The sequence below is a fragment of the Pseudorasbora parva genome, chromosome 9, assembly GCF_024679245.1.
Source record: "Pseudorasbora parva isolate DD20220531a chromosome 9, ASM2467924v1, whole genome shotgun sequence".
Classification (NCBI taxonomy): Eukaryota; Metazoa; Chordata; class Actinopteri; order Cypriniformes; family Gobionidae; genus Pseudorasbora; species Pseudorasbora parva.
The window spans coordinates 49283767-49308766 of NC_090180.1; the positions used below are offsets into that span (position 1 = coordinate 49283767).

Genomic DNA, 25000 nt, shown 5'->3' on the forward strand with positions numbered 1-25000 from the left:
ATGTTGGGAAGGGTCAGGTCTGTCCGACGCACCAGTGCATGCTGGGAAGGGTCAGGTCTGTCCAACTCACCAGTGCATGCTGGGAAGGGTCAGGGTGGTCACACTCTCCTCCAGCAGTGGGTGCGCTAATGCAAAGGCTCTTTACTAATCTCCACAGCAGGAAAAAGAGCAGAAGAAGAGCGCTGTGTGTTAGGGTTAGGGTTAGCCACTGATGACGGCGATGTTTACTCTGACACCTTCAGCTCACACATCCGTGTTTACTACAGGAAAACATCATGAAAGTCAGTTTAGAGGGACAGATGTTATGATTGTGGAGCTGTAATGATTGTTTCTCTGTGTAGTTTTATCAAGAGGAGTTGGCCCGCGAGAGGCTGCGTGTGCAACATGAGATGCAGGTAAGAGTCTCTCATCTCAAACTCACAGTCCATCTGACCCCTACTGGACCACACCAGAGGTCAGACACTTCAGATCACTAAATACTGAATGAACCTGTAACGTATATATTAGTCTTCTGAGGTGAAGGGTTAGGGAAAATTCGGGCGGCCATTGTTTCTCGTGGGGTCGTGAGGGATTTTCATCAGTCTCACCACTCACTCCGCCCTAAAGAACGGGTCTCACCACTCACTCCGCCCTAAAGAACAGGTCTCACCACTCGCTCCACCCTAAAGAACAGATCTCACCACTCACTCAGCCCTAAAGAACAGGTCTCACCACTTGCTCCACCCTAAAGAACAGGTCACACCACTCGCTCCACCCTAAAGAACAGGTCTCACCACTCGCTCCGCCCTAAAGAACGGGTCTCACCACTCGCTCCACCCTAATGAACAGGTCTCACCACTCGCTCCGCCCTAAAGAACGGGTCTCACCACTCGCTCCGCCCTAAAGAACGGGTCTCACCACTCGCTCCACCCTAAAGAACAGGTCTCACCACTCGCTCCGCCCTAAAGAACAGGTCACACCACTCGCTCCACCCTAAAGAACAGGTCTCACCACTCGTTCCGCCCTAAAGAACGGGTCTCACCATTCGCTCCACCCTAAAGAACAGGTCTCACCACTCGCTCCACCCTAAAGAACAGGTCTCACCACTCACTCCGCCCTAAAGAACGGGTCTCACCACTCGCTCCACCCTAAAAAACAGGTCTCACCACTCACTCCGCCCTAAAGAACGGGTCTCACCACTCGCTCCACCCTAAAGAACAGGTCTCACCACTCGCTCCATCCTAAAGAACAGGTCTCACCACTCACTCCACCCTAAAGAACAGGTCTCACCACTCACTCCACCCTAAAGAACAGGTCTCACCACTCGCTCCGCCCTAAAGAACAGGTCTCACCACTCGCTCCGCCTTAAAGAACGGGTCTCACCACTCGCTCCGCCCTAAAGAACGGGTCTCAACACTCACTCCACCCTAAAGAACAGCTCTCACCACTCGCTCCGCCCTAAAGAACAGGTCTCACCACTCGCTCCGCCCTAAAGAACAGGTCTCACCACTCGCTCCGACCTAAAGAAAGGGGACTCACCACTCGCTCCGCCCTAAAGAACGGGTCTCGCCACTCGCTCCGCCCTAAAGAACAGATCTCACCACTCGCTCCGCCCTAAAGAAAGGGGACTCACCACTCGCTCTGCCCTAAAGAACGGGTCTCACCACTCGCTACGCCCTAAAAAAAGGGGTCTCACCACTCGCTCCGCCCTAAAGAACAGATCTCACCACTCGCTCCGACCTAAAGAAAGGGGACTCACCACTCGCTCCGCCCTAAAGAACGGGTCTCGCCACTCGCTCCGCCCTAAAGAACAGGTCTCACCACTTGCTCCGCCCTAAAGAACAGATCTCACCACTCGCTCCGAACTAAAGAAAGGGGACTCACCACTCGCTCCGCCCTTAAGAACGGGTCTTACCACTCGCTCCGCCCTAAAGAACAGGTCTCACCACTCACTCCGCCCTAAAGAACGGGCCTCACCACTCGCACCGACCTAAAGAAAGGGGACTCACCACTCGCTCCACCCTAAAGAACAGGTCTCACCACTCACTCCACCCTAAAGAACAGGTCTCACCACTCGCTCCGCCCTAAAGAAAAGGTCTCAACACTCGCTCTGCCCTAAAGAACGGGTCTCACCACTCACTCCGACCTAAAGAAAGGGGACTCCCCACTCGCTCCACCCTAAAGAAAAGGTCTCACCACTCACTCCACCCTAAATAACAGGTCTCATCACTCGCTCCACCCTAAAGAACAGATCTCATCACTCACTCCACCCTAAAGAACAGGTCTCACCACTCGCTCCGCCCTAAAGAACGGGTCTCACCACTCACTCTGACATAAAGAAAGGGGCCTCACCACTCGCTCCACCCTAAAGAACGGGTCTCACCACTCACTCCACCCTAAAGAACAGGTCTCACCACTCGCTCCGCCCTAAAGAACGGGACTCACCACTCACTCCACCCTAAAGAACAGGTCTCACCACTCGCTCCGCCCTAAAGAACGGGACTCACCACTCACTCCACCCTAAAGAACAGGTCTCACCACTCGCTCCACCTTAAAGAACAGGACTCACCACTCGCTCCACCCTAAAGAACAGGTCTCACCACTCGCTCCGCCCTAAAGAACAGGTCTCACCACTCGCTCCGACCTAAAGAAAGGGGACTCACCACTCGCTCCGCCCTAAAGAACGGGTCTTGCCACTCGCTCCGCCCTAAAGAACAGATCTCACCACTCGCTCCGCCCTAAAGAACAGATCTCACCACTCGCTCCGACCTAAAAAAAGGGGTCTCACCACTCGCTCCGCCCTAAAGAACAGATCTCACCACTCGCTCCGACCTAAAGAAAGGGGACTCACCACTCGCTCCGCCCTAAAGAACGGGTCTCGCCACTCACTCCGCCCTAAAGAACAGGTCTCACCACTCGCTCCGCCCTAAAGAACAGATCTCACCACTCGCTCCGAACTAAAGAAAGGGGACTCACCACTCGCTCCGCCCTTAAGAACGGGTCTCACCACTCGCTCCGCCCTAAAGAACATTTCTCACCACTCGCTCCGCCCTAAAGAACAGATCTCACCACTCGCTCTGACCTAAAGAAAGGGGTCTCACCACTCACTCCGACCTAAAGAACAGGTCTCACCACTCGCTCCGCCCTAAAGAACGGGTCTCACCACTCGCTCCGCCTTAAAGAACAGGTCTCACCACTTGCTCCGCCCTAAAGAACAGCTCTCACCACTCGCTCCGCCCTAAAGAACAGGTCTCACCACTCGCTCCGACCTAAAGAAAGGGGACTCACCACTCGCTCCGACCTAAAGAAAGGGGACTCACCACTCGCTCCGCCCTAAAGAACGGGTCTCGCCTCTCGCTCCGCCCTAAAGAACAGATCTCACCACTCGCTCCGACCTAAAGAAAGGGGACTCACCACTCGCTCCGCCCTAAAGAACGGGTCTCGCCACTCGCTCCGCCCTAAAGAAAGGGGTCTCACCACTCGCTCCGCCCTAAAGAACAGATCTCACCACTCGCTCCGACCTAAAGAAAGGGGACTCACCACACGCTCCGCCCTAAAGAACGGGTCTCACCACTCGCTCCGCCCTAAAGAACAGATCTCACCACTCGCTCCGACCTAAAGAAAGGGGTCTCACCACTCGCTCCGCCCTAAAGAACAGATCTCACCACTCGCTCCGACCTAAAGAAAGGGGTCTCACCACTCGCTCCGCCCTAAAGAACAGATCTCACCACTCGCTCCGACCTAAAGAAAGGGGACTCACCACTCGCTCCGCCCTAAAGAACAGATCTCACCACTCACTCCACCCTAAAGAAAGGGGTCTCACCACTCGCTCCGCCCTAAAGAACAGATCTCACCACTCGCTCCGACCTAAAGAAAGGGGACTCACCACACGCTCCGCCCTAAAGAACGGGTCTCACCACTCGCTCCGCCCTAAAGAACAGGTCTCATCACTCACTCCACCCTAAAGAACAGGTCTCACCACTCGCTCCGCCCTAAAGAACGGGTCTCACCACTCACTCTGACCTAAAGAAAGGGTCTCACCACTCACTCCACCCTAAAGAACAGGTCTCACCACTCACTCCGACCTAAAGAAAGGGGACTCCCCACTCGCTCCACCCTAAAGAACGGGTCTCACCACTCACTCCACCCTAAAGAACAGGTCTCACCACTCGCTCCGACCTAAAGAACGGGTCTCACCACTCGCTCCGACCTAAAGAAAGGGGACTCACCACTCGCTCCGCCCTAAAGAACAGGTCTCACCACTCGCTCCGACCTAAAGAACGGGTCTCACCACTCGCTCCGACCTAAAGAAAGGGGACTCACCACTCGCTCCACCCTAAAGAACGGGTCTCACCACTCGCTCCGCCCTAAAGAACAGATCTCACCACTCGCTCCGACCTAAAGAAAGGGGTCTCACCACTCGCTCCGCCCTAAAGAACAGATCTCACCACTCGCTCCGACCTAAAGAAAGGGGTCTCACCACTCGCTCCGCCCTAAAGAACAGATCTCACCACTCGCTCCGACCTAAAGAAAGGGGACTCACCACTCGCTCCGCCCTAAAGAACAGATCTCACCACTCACTCCACCCTAAAGAAAGGGGTCTCACCACTCGCTCCGCCCTAAAGAACAGATCTCACCACTCGCTCCGACCTAAAGAAAGGGGACTCACCACACGCTCCGCCCTAAAGAACGGGTCTCACCACTCGCTCCGCCCTAAAGAACAGGTCTCATCACTCACTCCACCCTAAAGAACAGGTCTCACCACTCGCTCCGCCCTAAAGAACGGTGTCTCACCACTCACTCTGACCTAAAGAAAGGGGACTCACCACTCGCTCCACCCTAAAGAACGGGTCTCACCACTCACTCCACCCTAAAGAACAGGTCTCACCACTCGCTCCGCCCTAAAGAACGGGACTCACCACTCACTCCACCCTAAAGAACAGGTCTCACCACTCGCTCCGCCCTAAAGAACGGGACTCACCACTCACTCCACCCTAAAGAACAGGTCTCACCACTCACTCTACCCTAAAGAACGGGTCTCACCACTCGCTCCACCCTAAAGAACAGGTCTCACCACTCACTCCACCCGAAAGAACAGGTCTCACCACTCACTCCACCCTAAAGAATGGGTCTCACCACTCACTCCACCCTAAAGAACAGGTCTCACCACTCACTCCGACCTAAAGAAAGGGGACTCCCCACTCGCTCCACCCTAAAGAACGGGTCTCACCACTCACTCCACCCTAAAGAACAGGTCTCACCACTCGCTCCGACCTAAAGAACGGGTCTCACCACTCGCTCCGACCTAAAGAAAGGGGACTCACCACTCGCTCCGCCCTAAAGAACAGGTCTCACCACTCGCTCCGACCTAAAGAACGGGTCTCACCACTCGCTCCGACCTAAAGAAAGGGGACTCACCACTCGCTCCACCCTAAAGAACGGGTCTCACCACTCGCTCCGACCTTAAGAAAGGGGACTCACCACTCGCTCCGCCCTAAAGAACAGGTCTCACCACTCGCTCCGCCCTAAAGAACGGGTCTCACCACTCGCACCGACCTAAAGAAAGGGGACTCACCACTCGCTCCACCCTAAAGAACAGGTCTCACCACTCACTCCACCCTAAAGAACGGGTCTCACCACTCGCTCCGCCCTAAAGAAAAGGTCTCAACACTCGCTCCGCCCTAAAGAACGGGTCTCACCACTCACTCCGACCTAAAGAAAGGGGACTCACCACTCGCTCCACCCTAAAGAAAAGGTCTCACCACTCACTCCACCCTAAATAACAGGTCTCATCACTCGCTCCACCCTAAAGAACAGATCTCATCACTCACTCCACCCTAAAGAACAGGTCTCACCACTCGCTCCGCCCTAAAGAACGGGTCTCACCACTCGCTCCACCTTAAAGAACAGGACTCACCACTCGCTCCACCCTAAAGAACGGGTCTCACCACTCACTCCACTCTAAAGAACGGGTCTCACCACTCACTCCGCCCTAAAGAACAGGTCTCACCACTCACTCCACCCTAAAGAACAGGTCTCACCACTCGCTCCGCCCTAAAGAACATGTCTCACCATTCGCTCCGCCCTAAAGAACAGATCTCACCACTCGCTCTGACCTAAAGAAAGGGGACTCACCACTCACTCCGCCCTAAAGAACGGGACTCACCACTCACTCCACCCTAAAGAACAGGTCTCACCACTCACTCTACCCTAAAGAACGGGTCTCACCACTCGCTCCACCCTAAAGAACAGGTTTCACCACTCACTCCGACCTAAAGAAAGGGGACTCCCCACTCGCTCCTCCCTAAAGAACGGGTCTCACCACTCGCTCCACCCTAAAGAACGGGTCTCACCACTCGCTCCGCCCTAAAGAACAGGTCTCACCACTCGCTCCGACCTAAAGAACGGGTCTCACCACTCGCTCCGACCTAAAGAAAGGGGACTCCCCACTCGCTCCACCCTAAAGAACAGGTCTCACCACTCGCTCCACCCTAAAGAACGGGTCTCACCACTCGCTCCGCCCTAAAGAACAGGTCTCACCACTCGCTCCGACCTAAAGAACGGGTCTCACCACTCGCTCCGACCTAAAGAAAGGGGACTCACCACTCGCTCCACCCTAAAGAACAGGTCTCACCACTCGCTCCGACCTAAAGAAAGGGGACTCACCACTCACTCCACCCTAAAGAACAGGTCTCACCACTCGCTCCGCCCTAAAGAACGGGTCTCACCACTCGCTCCGACCTAAAGAAAGGGGACTCACCACTCGCTCCACCCTAAAGAACGGGTCTCACCACTCACTCCGACCTAAAGAAAGGGGACTCCCCACTCGCTCCACCCTAAAGAACAGGTCTCACCACTTGCTCCGCCCTAAAGAACAGGTCTCACCACTCGCTCCGACCCTAAAGAACGGGTCTCACCACTCGCTCCACCCTATAGAACAGGTCTCACCACTCACTCCACCCTAAAGAACGGGACTCACCACTCACTCCACCCTAAAGAACGGGACTCACCACTCACTCCACCCTAAAGAACGGGTCTCACCACTCGCTCCACCCTAAAGAACGGGTCTCACCACTCACTCCACCCTAAAGAACAGGTCTCACCACTCGCTCCGCCCTGAAGAACGGGACTCACCACTCACTCCACCCTAAAGAACAGGTCTCACCACTCGCTCCGCCCTAAAGAACGGGACTCACCACTCACTCCACCCTAAAGAACAGGTCTCACCACTCACTCCACCCTAAAGAACGGGTCTCACCACTCACTCCGACCTAAAGAAAGGGGACTCCCCACTCGCTCCACCCTAAAGAACAGGTCTCACCACTTGCTCCGCCCTAAAAAACAGGTCTCACCACTCGCTCCGACCTAAAGAAAGGGGACTCACCACTCACTCCGCCCTAAAGAACGGGTCTCACCACTTGCTCTGACCTAAAGAAAGGGGACTCACCACTCGCTCCGCCCTAAAGAACAGGTCTCACCACTCGCTCCACCCTAAAGAACGGGTCTCACCACTCGCTCCGACCTAAAGAAAGGGGACTCACCACTCGCTCCACCCTAAAGAACGGGTCTCACCACTCGCTCCACCCTAAAGAACGGGTCTCACCACTCACTCCACCCTAAAGAACGGGTCTCACCACTCACCCCACCCTAAAGAACAGGTCTCACCACTCGCTCCGCCCTAAAGAAAAGGTCTCACCACTCGCTCCGCCCTAAAGAAGAGGTCTCACCACTCGCTCTGCCCTAAAGAACGGGTCTCACCACTCACTCCGCCCTAAAGAACAGGTCTCACCACTCACTCCGCCCTAAAGAACGGGTCTCACCACTCGCTCCACCCTATAGAACAGGTCTCACCACTCGCTCCGCCCTAAAGAACAGGTCTCACCACTCGCTCCGCCCTAAAGAACGGGACTCACCACTCACTCCACCCTAAAGAACAGGTCTTACCACTTGCTCCGCCCTAAAGAACAGGTCTCACCACTCGCTCCACCCTAAAGAACAGGTCTCACCACTCGCTCCGCCCTAAAGAACAGGTCTCACCACTCATTCCACCCTTAAGAACAGGTCTTACCACTTGCTCCGCCCTAAAGAACAGGTCTCACCACTCGCTCCACCCTAAAGAACAGGTCTCACCACTCGCTCCGCCCTAAAGAACAGGTCTCACCACTCGCTCCACCCTAAAGAACAGGTCTCACCACTCGCTCCGCCCTAAAGAACAGGTCTCACCACTCGCTCCACCCTAAAGAACAGGTCTCTCCACTCGCTCCACCCTAAAGAACAGGTCTCACCACTCGCTCCGCCCTAAAGAACAGTTCTCACCACTCGCTCCACCCTAAAGAACAGGTCTCACCACTCGCTCCGCCCTAAAGAACAGGTCTTACCACTCGCTCCGCCCTAAAGAACGGGTCTCACCACTCGCTCCACCCTAAAGAACGGGTCTCACCACTCGCTCCGCCCTAAAGAACGGGTCTCACCACTCGCTCCGCCCTAAAGAACAGGTCTCACCACTCGCTCCGCCCTAAAGAACAAGTCTCACCACTCGCTCCACCCTAAAGAACAGATCTCAACACTCACTCCACCCTAAAGAACAGGTCTCACCACTCGCTCCGCCCTAAAGAACAGGTCTCACCACTCACTCCACCCTAAAGAACAGGTCTCACCACTCACTCCACCCTAAAGAACAGGTCTCACTACTCGCTCCTCCCTAAAGAACAGGTCTCACCACTCGCTCCACCCTAAAGAACAGGTCTCACCACTCGCTCCGCCCTAAAGAACAGGTATCACCACTCGCTCCACCCCAAAGAACAGATCTCAACACTCACTCCACCCTAAAGAACAGGTCTCACCACTCACTCCACCCTAAAGAACAGGTCTCACCACTCGCTCCGCCCTAAAGAACAAGTCTCACCATTCGCTCCACCCTAAAGAACAGATCTCAACACTCACTCCACCCTAAAGAACGGGTCTCACCACTCGCTCCACCCTAAAGAACAGGTCTCACCACTTGCTCCGCCCTAAAGAACGGGACTCACCACTCACTCCACCCTAAAGAACAGGTCTCACCACTCGCTCCACCCTAAAGAACAGGTCTCACCACTCGCTCCGCCCTAAAGAACAGGTCTCACCACTCGCTCCGCCCTAAAGAACAGGTCTCACCACTCGCTCCGCCCTAAAGAACAGGTCTCACCACTCGCTCCGCCCTAAAGAACAGGTCTCACCACTCGCTCCGCCCTAAAGAACAGGTCTCACCACTCGCTTCGCTCCGCCCTAACGCTGCCTTCTATAGAGTGTGAAAGATACATTTACAAACTTAATTTGGTCAGTTTAAAAACATGTCCCTAACACTAACCCATACTTACAACTGGCGAAACGTCATATAATGTCTCTGAACAGATGATGGTTAATGCTATTGATAGCTAAGTCAGGCTAGTTGTATGGCTGAACAGAAAAGTGTAAAATCATTCACTGGCTTACCTGGTGACTCAAAGAGGTACAAGTAAATGTCTGGGTAAGACACCTCTGGCCACTGGGTTGGGTTCCACAATCCATCCACAATTTGATGAAGGGAGAATGAAGGGACATGTTTTTAAATTGACCAAATTAAGTTTGTGGATGTATCTTTCACGCTCTATAGCAGGCAGGTTGGACATAGAATTACTTTAGTTATTCAAGTCTGCCGGCTGTGTACAGACGTTATTTTGTGCTGCTATTTTGTTTTGAAGTCTATGGGATATCTATGGGTAGTTTATTTTCCCCTAAAACAAAATTGACAGATAAGTTCCCGGATGTGCCGGTAGTACGTATTCACAGAATATGAAGTCCATCCTCACTCGTTCTGATGATGTTAGAGCCATGATCAGTGCTTTTCTTTGGAAAACTTTTACTTCACTACATTTCAAAGCAAAATATATAATGTCATACTTTTTACTGCAGTGTTTTTTTTTTTACCTTTTACATTAACATATGTTTAATGTACATAAAACATTAAACATATGGTACTTTCTACTTGTACTCAAGTAAAATTGTAATTACTTTTACTTGATTAAAAGCATACAGCACTACATTTGTTATGTAATTAAGTATTAAATGATATTCAATATGAAATGCAGTGCAGTAAAAATTACAATATTATATTTTGGAATGTTGTGAAGTAAAAGTTTTCCTAAGAAGAAACACCGATAAAGTACATATACTTGAAAAATACAATTACTTGGAAAGTAGATATACTCCACTACTGTCCACCTCTGGTGCCCACTATTAAAAGTTGATCATATTGTAGGTTCACACACACAACGCTCAACACACACACACACACACACACACACACGCACACACACACACACACACACACACACACACACACACACACACACACACACACAAACACACACACACTCCCTCCTGTGTTCTTAGAGCCAGACTTTAGGTTTACATGTGCTCTGTGATCCTGATACATGAGCAAACAGAGACGCTTCAGATGTGGTCACTATTGTGTGTGTGTGTGTGTGTGTGTGTGTGTGTGTGTGTGTGTGTGTGTGTGTGTGTGTGTGTGTGTGTGTGTGTGTGTGTGTGTGTGTGTGTGTGTGTGTGTGTGAGATGAGCTAATAGAGCTGCTCTTTGTTTTGTTCCACAAATAGATCGGTTTCACCACAGCCTAAATGTGTTTGCATATACAACAACTGCAGCAGAGCAACAGAACACGAACACACACACACACACACACACACACACACACACACACACACACACACACACACACACACACACACACACACACACACACACACACCTGTGCTTATTTGCTGTGATTATAAATAAAATATTTGAAATGACTGGACTGATAATAGATACCGGTATACGCGTCATCACTCAGAGGGACGCGGGGACGCGCAGAGACACATCACTCCACTGTGTTCTGAGCAGGAACGCGGAAAATATGACCAGGATATTATATTACAAAGATTATTGTTCTGTCTTGTCCTATCATATTTCAGTCGATGTATTATTGTATGATGGTGTGTAATGGTGTCTGATGCACCCTTCCCGTGAGAGATGGTGTGCGCGCGCATTGCCTCTTTTCATCTCATGACGCGCGCGCACAGAATCTGAGGCTGTTTCTCTGTATCGCGCGCTGAGACCGTAGCGCCTGACGTCACGCACCGCCGCTGTGTGTGTGTGTGTGTGTGTGTGTGTGTGTGTGTGTGTGTGTGTGTGTGTGTGTGTGTGTGTGTGTGTGTGTGTGTGTGTGTGATGAAAGGAGACAGAGCGCGTGTTCCTCATATCGCGCTGTGAGCGGTGAGCGCGAGACACGGAAGATCGAGCGTTTGTCCTCGTGAATTAATCTCGATTGGCGCTGCATCGGGAGCTCCTCTGGTCGCGCGCTCGTGGACTCATCCTGAAGACTTTATTCCTTTCTCAGCTCATCTGTGGACTTTATCCCGATCTCTCAGCTCGTCTGTGGACTTTATCTCGATCTCTCAGCTCGTCTGTGGACTTTATCCCGATCTCTCAGCTCATCTGTGGACTTTATCCCGATCTCTCAGCTCATCTGTGGACTTTATCCCGATCTCTCAGCTCGTCTGTGGACTTTATCTCGATCTCTCAGCTCGTCTGTGGACTTTATCCCGATCTCTCAGCTCATCTGTGGACTTTATCCCGATCTCTCAGCTCATCTGTGGACTTTATCTCGATCTCTCAGCTCGTCTGTGGACTTTATCCCGATCTCTCAGCTCGTCTGTGGACTTTATCTCGATCTCTCAGCTCGTCTGTGGACTTTATCCCGATCTCTCAGCTCATCTGTGGACTTTATCCCGATCTCTCAGCTCGTCTGTGGACTTTATCCCGATTTCTCAGCTCGTCTGTGGACTTTATCCCGATTTCTCAGCTCATCTGTGGACTTTATCTCGATCTCTCAGCTCGTCTGTGGACTTTATCCCGATCTCTCAGCTCGTCTGTGGACTTTATCTCGATCTCTCAACTCATCTGTGGACTTTATCTCGATCTCTCAGCTCATCTGTGGACTTTATCCCGATTTCTCAGCTCATCTGTGGACTTTATCCCGATCTCTCAGCTCATCTGTGGACTTTATCCCGATCTCTCAGCTCATCTGTGGACTTTATCCCGATCTCTCAGCTCGTCTGTGGACTTTATCTCGATCTCTCAACTCATCTGTGGACTTTATCTCGATCTCTCAGCTCATCTGTGGACTTTATCTCGATCTCTCAGCTCGTCTGTGGACTTTATCTCGATCTCTCAGCTCGTCTGTGGACTTTATCTCGATCTCTCAGCTCATCTGTGGACTTTATCCCGATCTCTCAGCTCGTCTGTGGACTTTATCTCGATCTCTCAGCTCGTCTGTGGACTTTATCCCGATCTCTCAGCTCGTCTGTGGACTTATCCTGAAGACTTCATCCCTCTCCCAGTTTATGGTGATGAAGCTAAGCCATTTGTTTATATGAAGAACTTTGACCTCTGCTTAAATACATCGCAGATATAGGTTTAACCCTATTACAGTAAACAGCAGGACAGGTTCGTACCAGAATACGGAGGTGTTAGTTCTGCAGTTTTCCGGAGCGTGTCCGTAATTTGTCTGGGAATGCCGGAGTCGTGCCGCATCTGTGGGCGGGATCTGTGTGGGCAGCAGCGGCGCTGGCTCTTCCGGAGGCTGCAGGTTCTGTTGTCTCACGCTCTGGGCCGAGCCCTGCAGCGCGACGGCCGCCGAGAGTTCATCTGCAGCAAGTGTGGCTTCATGCTGGACCGCATGTTCCGCTTCGACACCGTGATGGCCCGCGTGGAGGCGCTATCCCTGCAGAGGCTGCGGCGCCTCCTGCTGGAGAAGGAGAGTCTGCGGCGGTGCATCCGGGTGCAGTACAGCCGGAGCAACCCGGAGGAGGAGGAACGATCCGGAGCCGACGCCGCTCCCTACCGAGCCCTGCTCCAGCTGGACCTCACCTACGCCATGCACGAGTCCTGGGCGGAGCCGGTGTGGGAGTGCCAGAGCTGGGGGCGGAGCTTCCGAGCGGAGCCGGTGTGGGAGAGCCGGAGCTGGGGGCGGAGCTTCCGGGGGCTCCGGGTGTCCGACTCCGACTACGAGGTCGTGTGTAAAGTGCCCCGACGGCTGGCCAGGAGCCGCTCCTGCGGCCCGTCCTCACGCTGCTCTGGAGAGTTAGGGTTAGAGGAGCAGACATCTGCCACGCTAATGCCGGACCGCCGGTGCACCGCATCCAGCTCAGCCGACACACTGCGGGAGACACGGAGCTCCGGAGGCTCGAGGGAATTCCAGCCGGAGCTATTCCAGCACTGGGTGTACAAGCCCGTCCAGAGTCCTCGGGGCAGCAGACTTCCGGTTAGGGTGAATCCTGGGTTTTTTTATGGAGGAGCTACTCTGGACAGTCCAGACCAGGGGAACCACATAATGGAGTCAGAACGGGAGTTGCAGTGGGAGTCAGAGCGGGAGTCGGTGCCGGAGTCGGAGCCAGAGTCGCTGCGGGAGTCAGAACGGGAGTCGCAGTGGGAGTCAGAACGGGAGTCAGAACGGGAGTTGCAGTGGAAGTCGATGCCAGAGTCGCAGCGGGAGTCGCAGCGGGAGTCGCAGCGGGAGTCGCAGCGGGAGTCAGAGTGGGAGTCAGAACGGGAGTCGCAGCGAGAGTCGGTGCCGGAGTCGCAGCGGGAGTCAGAGTGGGAGTCAGAACGGGAGTCGCAGCGAGAGTCGGTGCCGGAGTCGCAGCGGGGGTCAGAGCAGGAGTCGGTGCCAGAGTCGGAGCGGGAGTTGCAGCTGGAGCTGTGGGAGGACGAGTTTTGGCCCTTCTACTTCCGGAGGATCCCACAGGTGAAGCGTCCACTGACAGTAAGGTCATGGGGTCAGCAGACACGGGTCAGATGCGTCTTAGGCTCTATATACAAGCACAGGCTTTATGTTTTGGGTCTATTAGGGACAGTAAAATTATGATCAAAGTTATTTAACTAGTTATACAGATAAAATTTATGATTTAGGTTTTAATTAATTCTATAAACTATAATACGGATCTGCCAACATTGTCTCTCTATGATAAATTAAAATAAGCTGATAACATCACTGTTTACTCCAGAACGACTGTACAGCCAAATCTAATTCTGCTGCAGTATTGTCCTGTTTAACACTGAAGCTGCTTTGACACAATCACGATTGTAAAAGCGCTATATAAATAAAGCTGATTGATTGATATTAGGTCATGGCAAAATTAATGTGGGATGCTCCGAAAGGAAAATTCTGTTAAATATCTGTTTGGGCTGAAATCTGGGCACATCTCTGAGAATCATAGATTTCAGTGTTTGATTTATTTGTCTCGTTGTGTTTGTACGATGTACAGCTGTGGCACTGAATCACTAATAAACATCTGCAGTTTGTGTTTGCGGATATTCTGCTCATAACTCCGCCTTTACTGTATTTGGGATTCAGCACATGATCCGCTTATAAACAGGAGCTGAATCAACACAAACCCTTCCTGAAGGATCAGAGATGCTCTGTGTTCTCTGTCGTTCCTCATGTTCTCGCTGAAGTCTCTGTTAACCCAAAGATAAAATGTCCTGTTAAAGGGGTTAGCATGGGCAGCACCACCATTGGCCTAGTTCTCTCATCTAGCCCTCAAGGCCAAACACACACACACACACACACACACACACACACGCACACACACACGCACACACGCACACACACACACGCACACACACACGCACACACGCACACACACACACGCACACGCACACACACACACGCACACACACACACGCACAAACACTCCAGCTCACAATCATGTACTCAGAGATTTTCTAAAACTAAGACACTTGATGCTCTTTTGAATAAATTAACCTAACGCTGGTGTCTGTGAACCGACAGATATTAAAGCAGATTAGAGCTTATTTGGGTTAGGGTGAGAGGATGTGTGTGATATGTTAGGGTTAGGGTTAGATGATGTGTGTGAAATGTTAGGGTTAGGGTTAGATGATGTGTGTGATATGTTAGGGTTAGATGATGTGTGTGATATGTTAGGGTAAGATGATGTGTGTGATATGTTAGGGTTAGATGATGTGTGTGATATGTTAGGGTTAGATGATGTGTGTGATATGGTAGGGTTAGATGATGTGTGTGATATGTTAGGGTTAGGGTTAGATGATGTGTGTGATATGTTAGGGTTAGGGTTAGATGATGTGTGTTAGGGCGGCAGTGGCTCAAGTGGTTCATGTAGGTTGTCTACAAACCGAAAGGTTGGTGGTTCAATCCCCGGTTCCACCTGACCAAGTGTCGAAGTGTCCATGAGCAAGACACCTAACCCCAGCTGCTCCCGACGAGCTGGATGGCGCCTTACATGGCTGACATCGCCGTCGGTGTATGAATGGGTGATGTGTGAGGCAAAAATGTAAAGCGCTTTGGATGGCCATAGGGTCTGTTAAAAGCGCTATATAAATGCAGTCCATTTACCATTTACCATGTGTGTGATATGTTAGGGTTAGGGTTAGATGATGTGTGTGATATGTTAGGGTTAGGGTTAGATGATGTGTGTGATATGTTAGGGTTAGGGTTAGATGATGTGTGTGATATGTTAGGGTTAGGGTTAGATGATGTGTGTGATATGTTAGGGTTAGATGATGTGTGTGATATGTTAGGGTTAGATGATGTGTGTGATATGTTAGGGTTAGATTATGTGTGTGATATGTTAGGGTTAGATGATGTGTGTGATATGTTAGGGTTAGATTATGTGTGTGATATGTTAGGGTTAGATGGTGTGTGTGATATGTTAGGGTTAGGGTTAGATGATGTGTGTGATATGTTAGGGTTAGGGTTAGATGATGTGTGTGATATGTTAGGGTTAGATGATGTGTGTGATATGTTAGGGTTAGATGATGTGTGTGATATGTTAGGGTTAGATTATGTGTGTGATATGTTAGGGTTAGATGATGTGTGTGATATGTTAGGGTTAGATTATGTGTGTGATATGTTAGGGTTAGATGGTGTGTGTGATATGTTAGGGTTAGATGATGTGTGTGATATGTTAGGGTTAGGGTTAGATGATGTGTGTGATATGTTAGGGTTAGATTATGTGTGTGATATGTTAGGGTTAGATGATGTGTGTGATATGTTAGGGTTAGGGTTAGATGATGTGTGTGATATGTTAGGGTTAGATGATGTGTGTGATATGTTAGGGTTAGGGTTAGATTATGTGTGTGATATGTTAGGGTTAGATGATGTGTGTGATATGTTAGGGTTAGATGATGTGTGTGATATGTTAGGGTTAGATGAATATGATGGTGGTGTGTGAGTTGTGTTGATGTGATATGTGATGGTGGTGTGTGAGTTGTGTTGATGTGATATGTGATGGTGGTGGTGTGTGAGTTGTATTGATGTGATATGTGATGGTGGTGTGAGTTGTGTTGATGTGATATGTGATGGTTGTGTGTGATGGTGGTGTGTGAGTTGTGTTGATGTGATATGTGATGGTGGTGTGTGATTTGTGCTGATGTGATATGTGATGGTTGTGTGTGATGGTGGTGTGTGATATGTGATGGTGGTGTGTGATGTGGTGTGTGATTTGTGCTGATGTGATATGTGATGGTGGTGTGTGAGTTGTGCTGATGTGATATGTGATGATGGTGTGTGATGGTTGTGTGTGATGGTGGTGTGTGATATGTGATGGTGGTGTGTGATGTGGTGTGTGATTTGTGCTGATGTGATATGTGATGGTGGTGTGTGATGGTGGTGTGTGAGTTGTGCTGATGTGATATGTGATGGTGGTGTGTGATTTGTGTTGATGTGATATGTGATGGTGGTGTGTGATATGTGATGGTGGTGTGTGATTTGTGTTGATGTGATATGTGATGGTGGTGTGTGATTTGTGCTGATGTGATATGTGATGGTGGTGTGTGATGGTGGTGTGTGAGTTGTGCTGATGTGATATGTGATGGTGGTGTGTGATTTGTGCTGATGTGATATGTGATGGTGGTGTGTGATTTGTGCTGATGTGATATGTGATGGTGGTGTGTGAGTTGTGCTGATGTGATATGTGATGGTGGTGTGTGATGGTGGTGTGTGAGTTGTGCTGATGTGATATGTGATGGTGGTGTGTGATGGTGGTGTGTGATTTGTGCTGATGTGATATGTGATGGTGGTGTGTGATGGTGGTGTGTGATTTGTGCTGATGTGATATGTGATGGTGGTGTGTGATGGTGGTGTGTGAGTTGTGCTGATGTGATATGTGATGGTGGTGTGTGATGGTGGTGTGTGAGTTGTGCTGATGTGATATGTGATGGTGGTGTGTGATGGTGGTGTGTGAGTTGTGCTGATGTGATATGTGATGGTGGTGTGTGATGGTGGTGTGTGATTTGTGCTGATGTGATATGTGATGGTGGTGTGTGATGGTGGTGTGTGATATGTGATGGTGGTGTGTGATGGTGGTGTGTGATGGTGGTGTGTGAGTTGTACTGATGTGATATGTGATGGTGGTGTGTGATTTGTGCTGATGTGATATGTGATGGTGGTGTGTGATGGTGGTGTGTGATGGTGGTGTGTGAGTTGTGCTGATGTGATATGTGATGGTGTGTGTCATTTGTGCTGATGTGATATGTGATGGTGGTGTGTGATTTGTGCTGATGTGATATGTGATGGTGGTGTGTGATGGTGGTGTGTGAGTTGTGCTGATGTGATATGTGATGGTGGTGTGTGATGGTTGTGTGTGATGGTGGTGTGTGAGTTGTACTGATGTGATATGTGATGGTGGTGTGTGATTTGTGCTGATGTGATATGTGATGGTGGTGTGTGATGGTGGTGTGTGATGGTGGTGTGTGAGTTGTGCTGATGTGATATGTGATGGTGTGTGTCATTTGTGCTGATGTGATATGTGATGGTGGTGTGTGATTTGTGCTGATGTGATATGTGATGGTGGTGTGTGATGGTGGTGTGTGAGTTGTGCTGATGTGATATGTGATGGTGGTGTGTGATTTGTGTTGATGTGATATGTGATGGTGGTGTGTGATTTGTGCTGATGTGATATGTGATGGTGGTGTGTGATGGTGGTGTGTGAGTTGTGCTGATGTGATATGTGATGGTGGTGTGTGATTTGTGCTGATGTGATATGTGATGGTGGTGTGTGATGGTGGTGTGTGAGTTGTGCTGATGTGATATGTGATGGTGGTGTGTGATGGTGGTGTGTGAGTTGTGCTGATGTGATATGTGATGGTGGTGTGTGATGGTGGTGTGTGATTTGTGCTGATGTGATATGTGATGGTGGTGTGTGATGGTGGTGTGTGATTTGTGCTGATGTGATATGTGATGGTGGTGTGTGATGGTGGTGTGTGATTTGTGCTGATGTGATATGTGATGGTGGTGTGTGATGGTGGTGTGTGAGTTGTGCTGATGTGATATGTGATGGTGGTGTGTGATGGTGGTGTGTGATTTGTGTGATTTTGTGGTGTGTCCTCAGAGCCTGATGGAGGAGCAGCAGTCGCAGAGGCATCAGGACGATCAGGCTGCTCAGTGTGTGGCAGAACTGCAGAACGCACAGCTACAGGTCGAGTCCCTGCAGACGCAGATCCATCTGAGCGAGACCAGCAACAAGGTACGGGATACACAATACCCACAACACACAACACAATAACCACAAAACCCTATACACACCACATTACCCACAACACACCACAATACACCACACCATGCCACAATACCCACAACACACCACAACGCACCACAAAACCCTATACACACCACATTACCCACAACACACCACAATATACCACACCATACCACAATACCCACAACACACCACAAAACCCTATACACACCACAATACCCACAACACACCACAACGCACCACAAAACCTTATACACACCACAATACACCATACCACAATAACCACAACACACCACAACGCACCACAAAACCCTATACACACCACAATACCCACAACACACCACAATACACCACACCATACCACAATACCCACAACGCACCACAAAACCCTATACACACCACAATACCCACAACACACCACAACGCACCACAAAACCCTATACACACCACAATACCCACATCACACCACAACACAACACACCACAATACACCACACCATACCACAATACACCACAATACCCACATCACACCACAACACAACACACCACAATACACCACACCATACCACAATACACCACAATACCCACAACACACCACAACGCACCACAAAACCCTATACACACCACAATACCCACATCACACCACAACACAACACACCACAATACACCACACCATACCACAATACACCACAATACCCACAACACACCACAATACACCACAATACCCACAACACACCACAACGCACCACAAAACCCTATACACACCACAATACCCACAACACACCACAATACACCACACCATACCACAATACCCACAACACACCACAATACACCACAATACCCACAACACACCACAACGCACCACAAAACCCTATATACACCACAATACCCACAACATACCACAATTCACCACAATACCCACAACACACCACAACGCACCACAAAACCCTATACACACCACAATACCCACAACATACCACAATTCACCACACCATACCACAATATCCACAACGCACCACAAAACCCTATACACACCACAATACCCACAACATACCACAATGCACCACACCATACCACAATACCCACAACGCACCACAAAACCCTATACACACCACAATACCCACAACACACCACAATGCACCACAAAACCCTATACACACCACAATACCCACATCACACCACAACACACCACAATACACCACACCATACCACAATACACCACAATACCCACAACACACCACAATACACCACAATACCCACAACACACCACAACGCACCACAAAACCCTATACACACCACAATACCCACAACACACCACAATACATCACACCATACCACAATACCCACAACACACCACAATACACCACAATACCCACAACACACCACAACGCACCACAAAACCCTATATACACCACAATACCCACAACATACCACAATTCACCACAATACCCACAACACACCACAACGCACCACAGAACCCTATACACACCACAATACCCACAACATACCACAATTCACCACACCATACCACAATATCCACAACGCACCACAAAACCCTATACACACCACAATACCCACAACATACCACAATTCACCACACCATACCACAATATCCACAACACACCACAAAACCCTATACACACCACAATACCCACAACATACCACAATACACCACAATACCCACAACACAACCCACAACACACCACAAAACCCTATACACACACCACAATACCCACAACACACCACAATACACCACACCATACCACAATACCCACAGCACACCACAATACACCACAATACCCACAACACACCACAAAACCCTATACACACCACAATACCAACAACACACCACAATACACCACACCATACCACAATACCCACAACACACCACAAAACCCTATACACACCACAATACCAACAACACACCACAATACACCACACCATACCACAATACCCACAACACACCACAAAACCCTATACACACCACAATACCAACAACACACCACAATACACCACACCATACCACAATACCCACAACACACCACAAAACCCTATACACACACCACAATACCAACAACACACCACAATACACCACACCATACCACAATTCCCACAACACACCACAAAACCCTATACACACCACAATACCAACAACACACCACAATACACCACACCATACCACAATACCCACAACACATCACAAAACCCTATACACACCACAATACCCACAACACACCACAATACCCACAACACACCACAAAACCCTATACACACCACAATACCCACAACACACCACAATACACCACAATACCCACAACACACCACAAAACCCTATACACACCACAATATCCACAACACACCACACCACAATACACCACAATACCCACAACACACCACAACACAACACACCACAACGCACCACAATACACCACAATACCCACAACACACCACAACGCACCACACCACAATACACCACAATACCCACAACACACCACAACACAACACACCACAATACCCACAACACACCACAATTCACCACAATACCCACAACACAGTCCATGGGGAGGGTTTTTAAAAATGTTCATGTTTTTCATAAATGTTCAGAATCATCATCATCAGAGTGATTAGTGAAGGATCAGGTGACACTGAGGACTGGAGCAATGATGATCAATTTAGCTTGGATCACAGGAAAAAATTACACTTTACACCGATTAGGCATAACATTATGAGCACCTTCCAAATATTGTGTTGGTCCCCTGACCCGTCTCTGATGGACTCCACTAGACCCCTGAAGGTGTGCTGTGGTATCTGGCACCAAGATATTAGCAGCAAATCCTTTAAGTCCTGTAAATTGCGAGGTGGAGCCTCCATGGATCGGACTTGTTTGTGTCAGAAGCATTATCCTGCTGGAAGAGCCACAGCAACCAGAATACCGTTTCCATGAAAGGCTGAACATGGTCTCAGCAATGCTTAGGTAGGTGGAGCGTGTCAAAGTAACATCCACATGGATGGAGGACCCAAGGTTTCCCAGCAGAACATTGGCCAAAGCATCACACTGCCTCCGCCGGCTCGCCTTCTTCCCATAGTGCATCCTGGGGCCATGTGTTCCCCAGGTAAGCCACACACACACACACACACACACCCGGCCATCCACGTGATGTAGAAGAACACGTGATTCCTCAGACCAGGCCACCTTCTTCCATTGCTCCGTGGTCCAGTTCTGATGCTCACGTGCCACTGTTGGTGCTTTCGGCGGGGTCAGGGGTCAGAGGTCACCCTGACTGGTCCATACGCCTCAAACTGAGCTGCTCTGTGTATTCTGACAGCTTTCTATCAGAACCAGCATTAGCTTCGGGAGCAGTTTGAGCTCCAGTAGCTCGTCTGTTTGATCGGATCACACCCATTTCCTCATTTCTCCTGCTTCACACACATCAACTTTGAGGACAAAATTTTCACTTGCTGCCTAATATATCCCGCCCACTAACAGGTGATGAAGAAATTCACTTTATCTGTAATAATAATAATAATAATAGATTTTATTTATAATGCACTTTTCATTCCGAAGAATCTCAAAGTGCAACAAGGGGGGGGGGGGGGGGGGGGAATAACAACAAAAAATGAATAACAAGTAAAAATATAGAATACTACAAACAATCAACCAACACAGAAAACAGAACAGAAACAGAGCTGATGGTGGACAGAAACAGAGCTGATATGGTGAACAGAAAACAGCTGATGGTGGAAGTCTCTGTTAGCTCCGCAGCACACTGTGGTCCACTCCATGTTTCAGATTTCTCCCAGCGGCAGTGTCCCGATGACATCGCCGAGGCACGACAGCTGAAGACCAGATGATGGGTCTTCTTCATGATGATTCAAACGATGGGGATCGCTGCAGCACCATGCAGGAGGCAGAACATTCCTCCGGGCACTTCTGTGGACACACCGGGGCCGGCGCAGATGTCGCTCCACGGTCGCAATGCAGGACGGAACAGCGGCGCAGCCGAGAAGCAGAACATCCCAACATCATGCCGGACGCCGACGACGAGAGCCAGGATGACACTAGCCCGGTGCAAACTTCAGCCACCATGCAGCTTAAGCTCAAGGGAGACCACCAGTGAGCACCCGCGGCGAGAAACATCAAATGTCCTCCAAACCAGAAACCAACCGCAGCAATTCAAACGTAAACATTGGAGAAGCGGTTGAAAACGGCGAAACGACGAACAACGACCTCTCAGTGGCTGCCAGCAATCAGCAACAGTCCCAATTGTAGCTCTGACTGTTAGACTAGTCACAAACATAAGGAAATAAAATAAAATGTAAATCTAATAGTACATTAACATGATTTGTTGTGGGTGGAGAAGCGGCGAACAGACAACGCCAGCGTCCTCTCCCCCACGTTGCCTAGCAACCCAATCAAAATCTGTCATAATGTTATGCCTGATTGGTGTACACTCACCTAAAGGTTTATTAGGAACACCCGTTAAATTTCTCATTTATGTAATTATCTAATCAGCCAATCACATGGCAGTTCTTCAGTGCATTTAGGGGTGTGGTCCTGGTCAAGACAATCTCCTGAACTCCAGACTGAATGTCAGAATGGGAAAGAAAGGTGATTTAAGCCGTTTTGAGCGTGGCATGGTTGTTGGTGCCAGACGGGCCGGTCTGAGTATTTCACAATCTGCTCAGTTACTGGGATTTACACACTCAACCATTTCTAGAGTTTACAAAGAATGGTGTGAAAAGGGAAGAGCATCCAGTCTGCAGCAGTCCTGTGGGAGAAAATGCCTTGTTGATGCTCGAGGTCAGAGGAGAATGGGCCGACTGATTCAAGCTGATAGAAGAGCAACTTTGACTGAAATAACCACTCGTTACAACCGAGGTATGCAGCAAAGCATTTGTGAAGCCACAACACACACAACCTTGAGGCGGATGGGCTACACCAGCAGAAGACCCCACCGGGGACCACTCATCTCCACTACAAATAGGACAAAGAGGCGACAATTTGCACAAGCTCACCAAAATTGGACAGTTGAAGACTGGAGAAATGTTGCCTGGTCTGATGAGTCTCGATTTCTGTTGAGACATTCAGATGGTAGAGTCAGAATTTGGCGTAAACAGAATGAGAACATGGATCCATCATGCCTTGTTCCCACTGTGCAGGCTGGTGGTGGTGGTGTAATGGTGTGGGGGATGTTTTCTTGGCACACTTTAGGCCCCTTAGTGCCAATTGGGCATCGTTTAAATGCCACGGCCTACCTGAGCATTGTTTCTGAGCATTGTAATCAACGAGACATCCTAAATGAACCCGTCTCATGAGTGATACCCTGAAATTTCGAATATTGGTAAATGGACTGCATTTATATAGCGCTTTTAACAGACCCTATGGCCATCCAAAGCGCTTTACATTTTTGCCTCACATTCACCCATTCATACACCGACACAGCTCAGATATTCTGCTCTAATCTGACCTCTGAGCTGTGTGGTGTCCAGAATAATAATCCTCCACGGTGTGTTAATAGGCCAGAGGAGAACTGAGTCTGGTTTCTCTAAGGTTTATTTTTCTCCATCATGCCCTGATGGAGTTTCGGTTCCTTTGGTCGCCTTTGGCTTGCCTCGCTCGGTTGGGGACACTAACATTATGATCAGAGTTATTCAACTTAATATACAAATAAAATGTATTTAATAGGTCTTATTTAATTCTATAAACTATAATACTGATCTGCCAGCATTGTCTCTCTCTGATAAATTAAAATAAGCTGATAACATCACTGTTTACTCCAGAACGACTGTACAGCCCAATCTAATTCTGCTGCAGTATTGTCCTGTTTAACACTGAAGCTGCTCTGACACAATCGCCGTTGGAGAAGAGCGATATAAATAAAGATGATTGAATGATTGATCGACTGATTTCTGACCATGTCCATCCCTTTATGACCACCATGTCCCCATCCTCTGATGGCTACTTCCAGCAGGATAATGCACCATGTCACAAAGCTCAAATCATTTTAAATTGGTTTCTTGAACATGACAATGAGTTGACTGAACTAAAATGGCCGCCACAGTCCCCAGATCTCAACCCAATAGAGCATCTTTGGGATGTGGTGGAACGGGAGCTTCGTGCCCTGGATGTGCATCCCACAAATCTCCATCAACTGCAAGATGCTCTCCTATCAATATGGGCCGACATTTCTAAAGAATGCTTTCAGCAGCTTGTTGATCAATGCCACGGAGAATTAAGGCAGTTCTGAAGGAGAAAGGGTCAAACACAGCATTAGTGTGTGCTCCTAATAATCCTTTAGGTGAGTGTATATTAACATAGAACATAGAGCGGTTTTACATTTGTATTTGTATTTTCATGAAGCAGTTTGAAGCAGCGGCAACTGTTAATTTCAATAAATCAGTTCAAAACTCTGATTCAGTGATTCG

The 25000-nt window shown here is 49.5% G+C and overlaps 1 protein-coding gene across 8 annotated transcripts in view; it reads left to right on the forward strand.

Annotated features, from left to right (window-relative positions):
* Positions 1–25000, forward strand: part of wu:fj49a02 (myomegalin) — a 100547-nt gene that overhangs the window by 13927 nt on the left and 61620 nt on the right. For 7 of the 8 annotated variants that reach the window (XM_067452930.1, XM_067452936.1, XM_067452934.1 and 4 more), the window contains exons 1-2: positions 12414–13804; positions 18429–18563. In XM_067452930.1, the coding sequence (XP_067309031.1) occupies positions 12572–13804; positions 18429–18563 (1368 nt within the window). In that variant the 5' untranslated portion in view covers positions 12414–12571. Of the gene's footprint in view, positions 1–341; positions 396–12413; positions 13805–18428; positions 18564–25000 lie in introns of those variants that run through there. The other variant, XM_067452938.1, reaches the window with a different exon arrangement.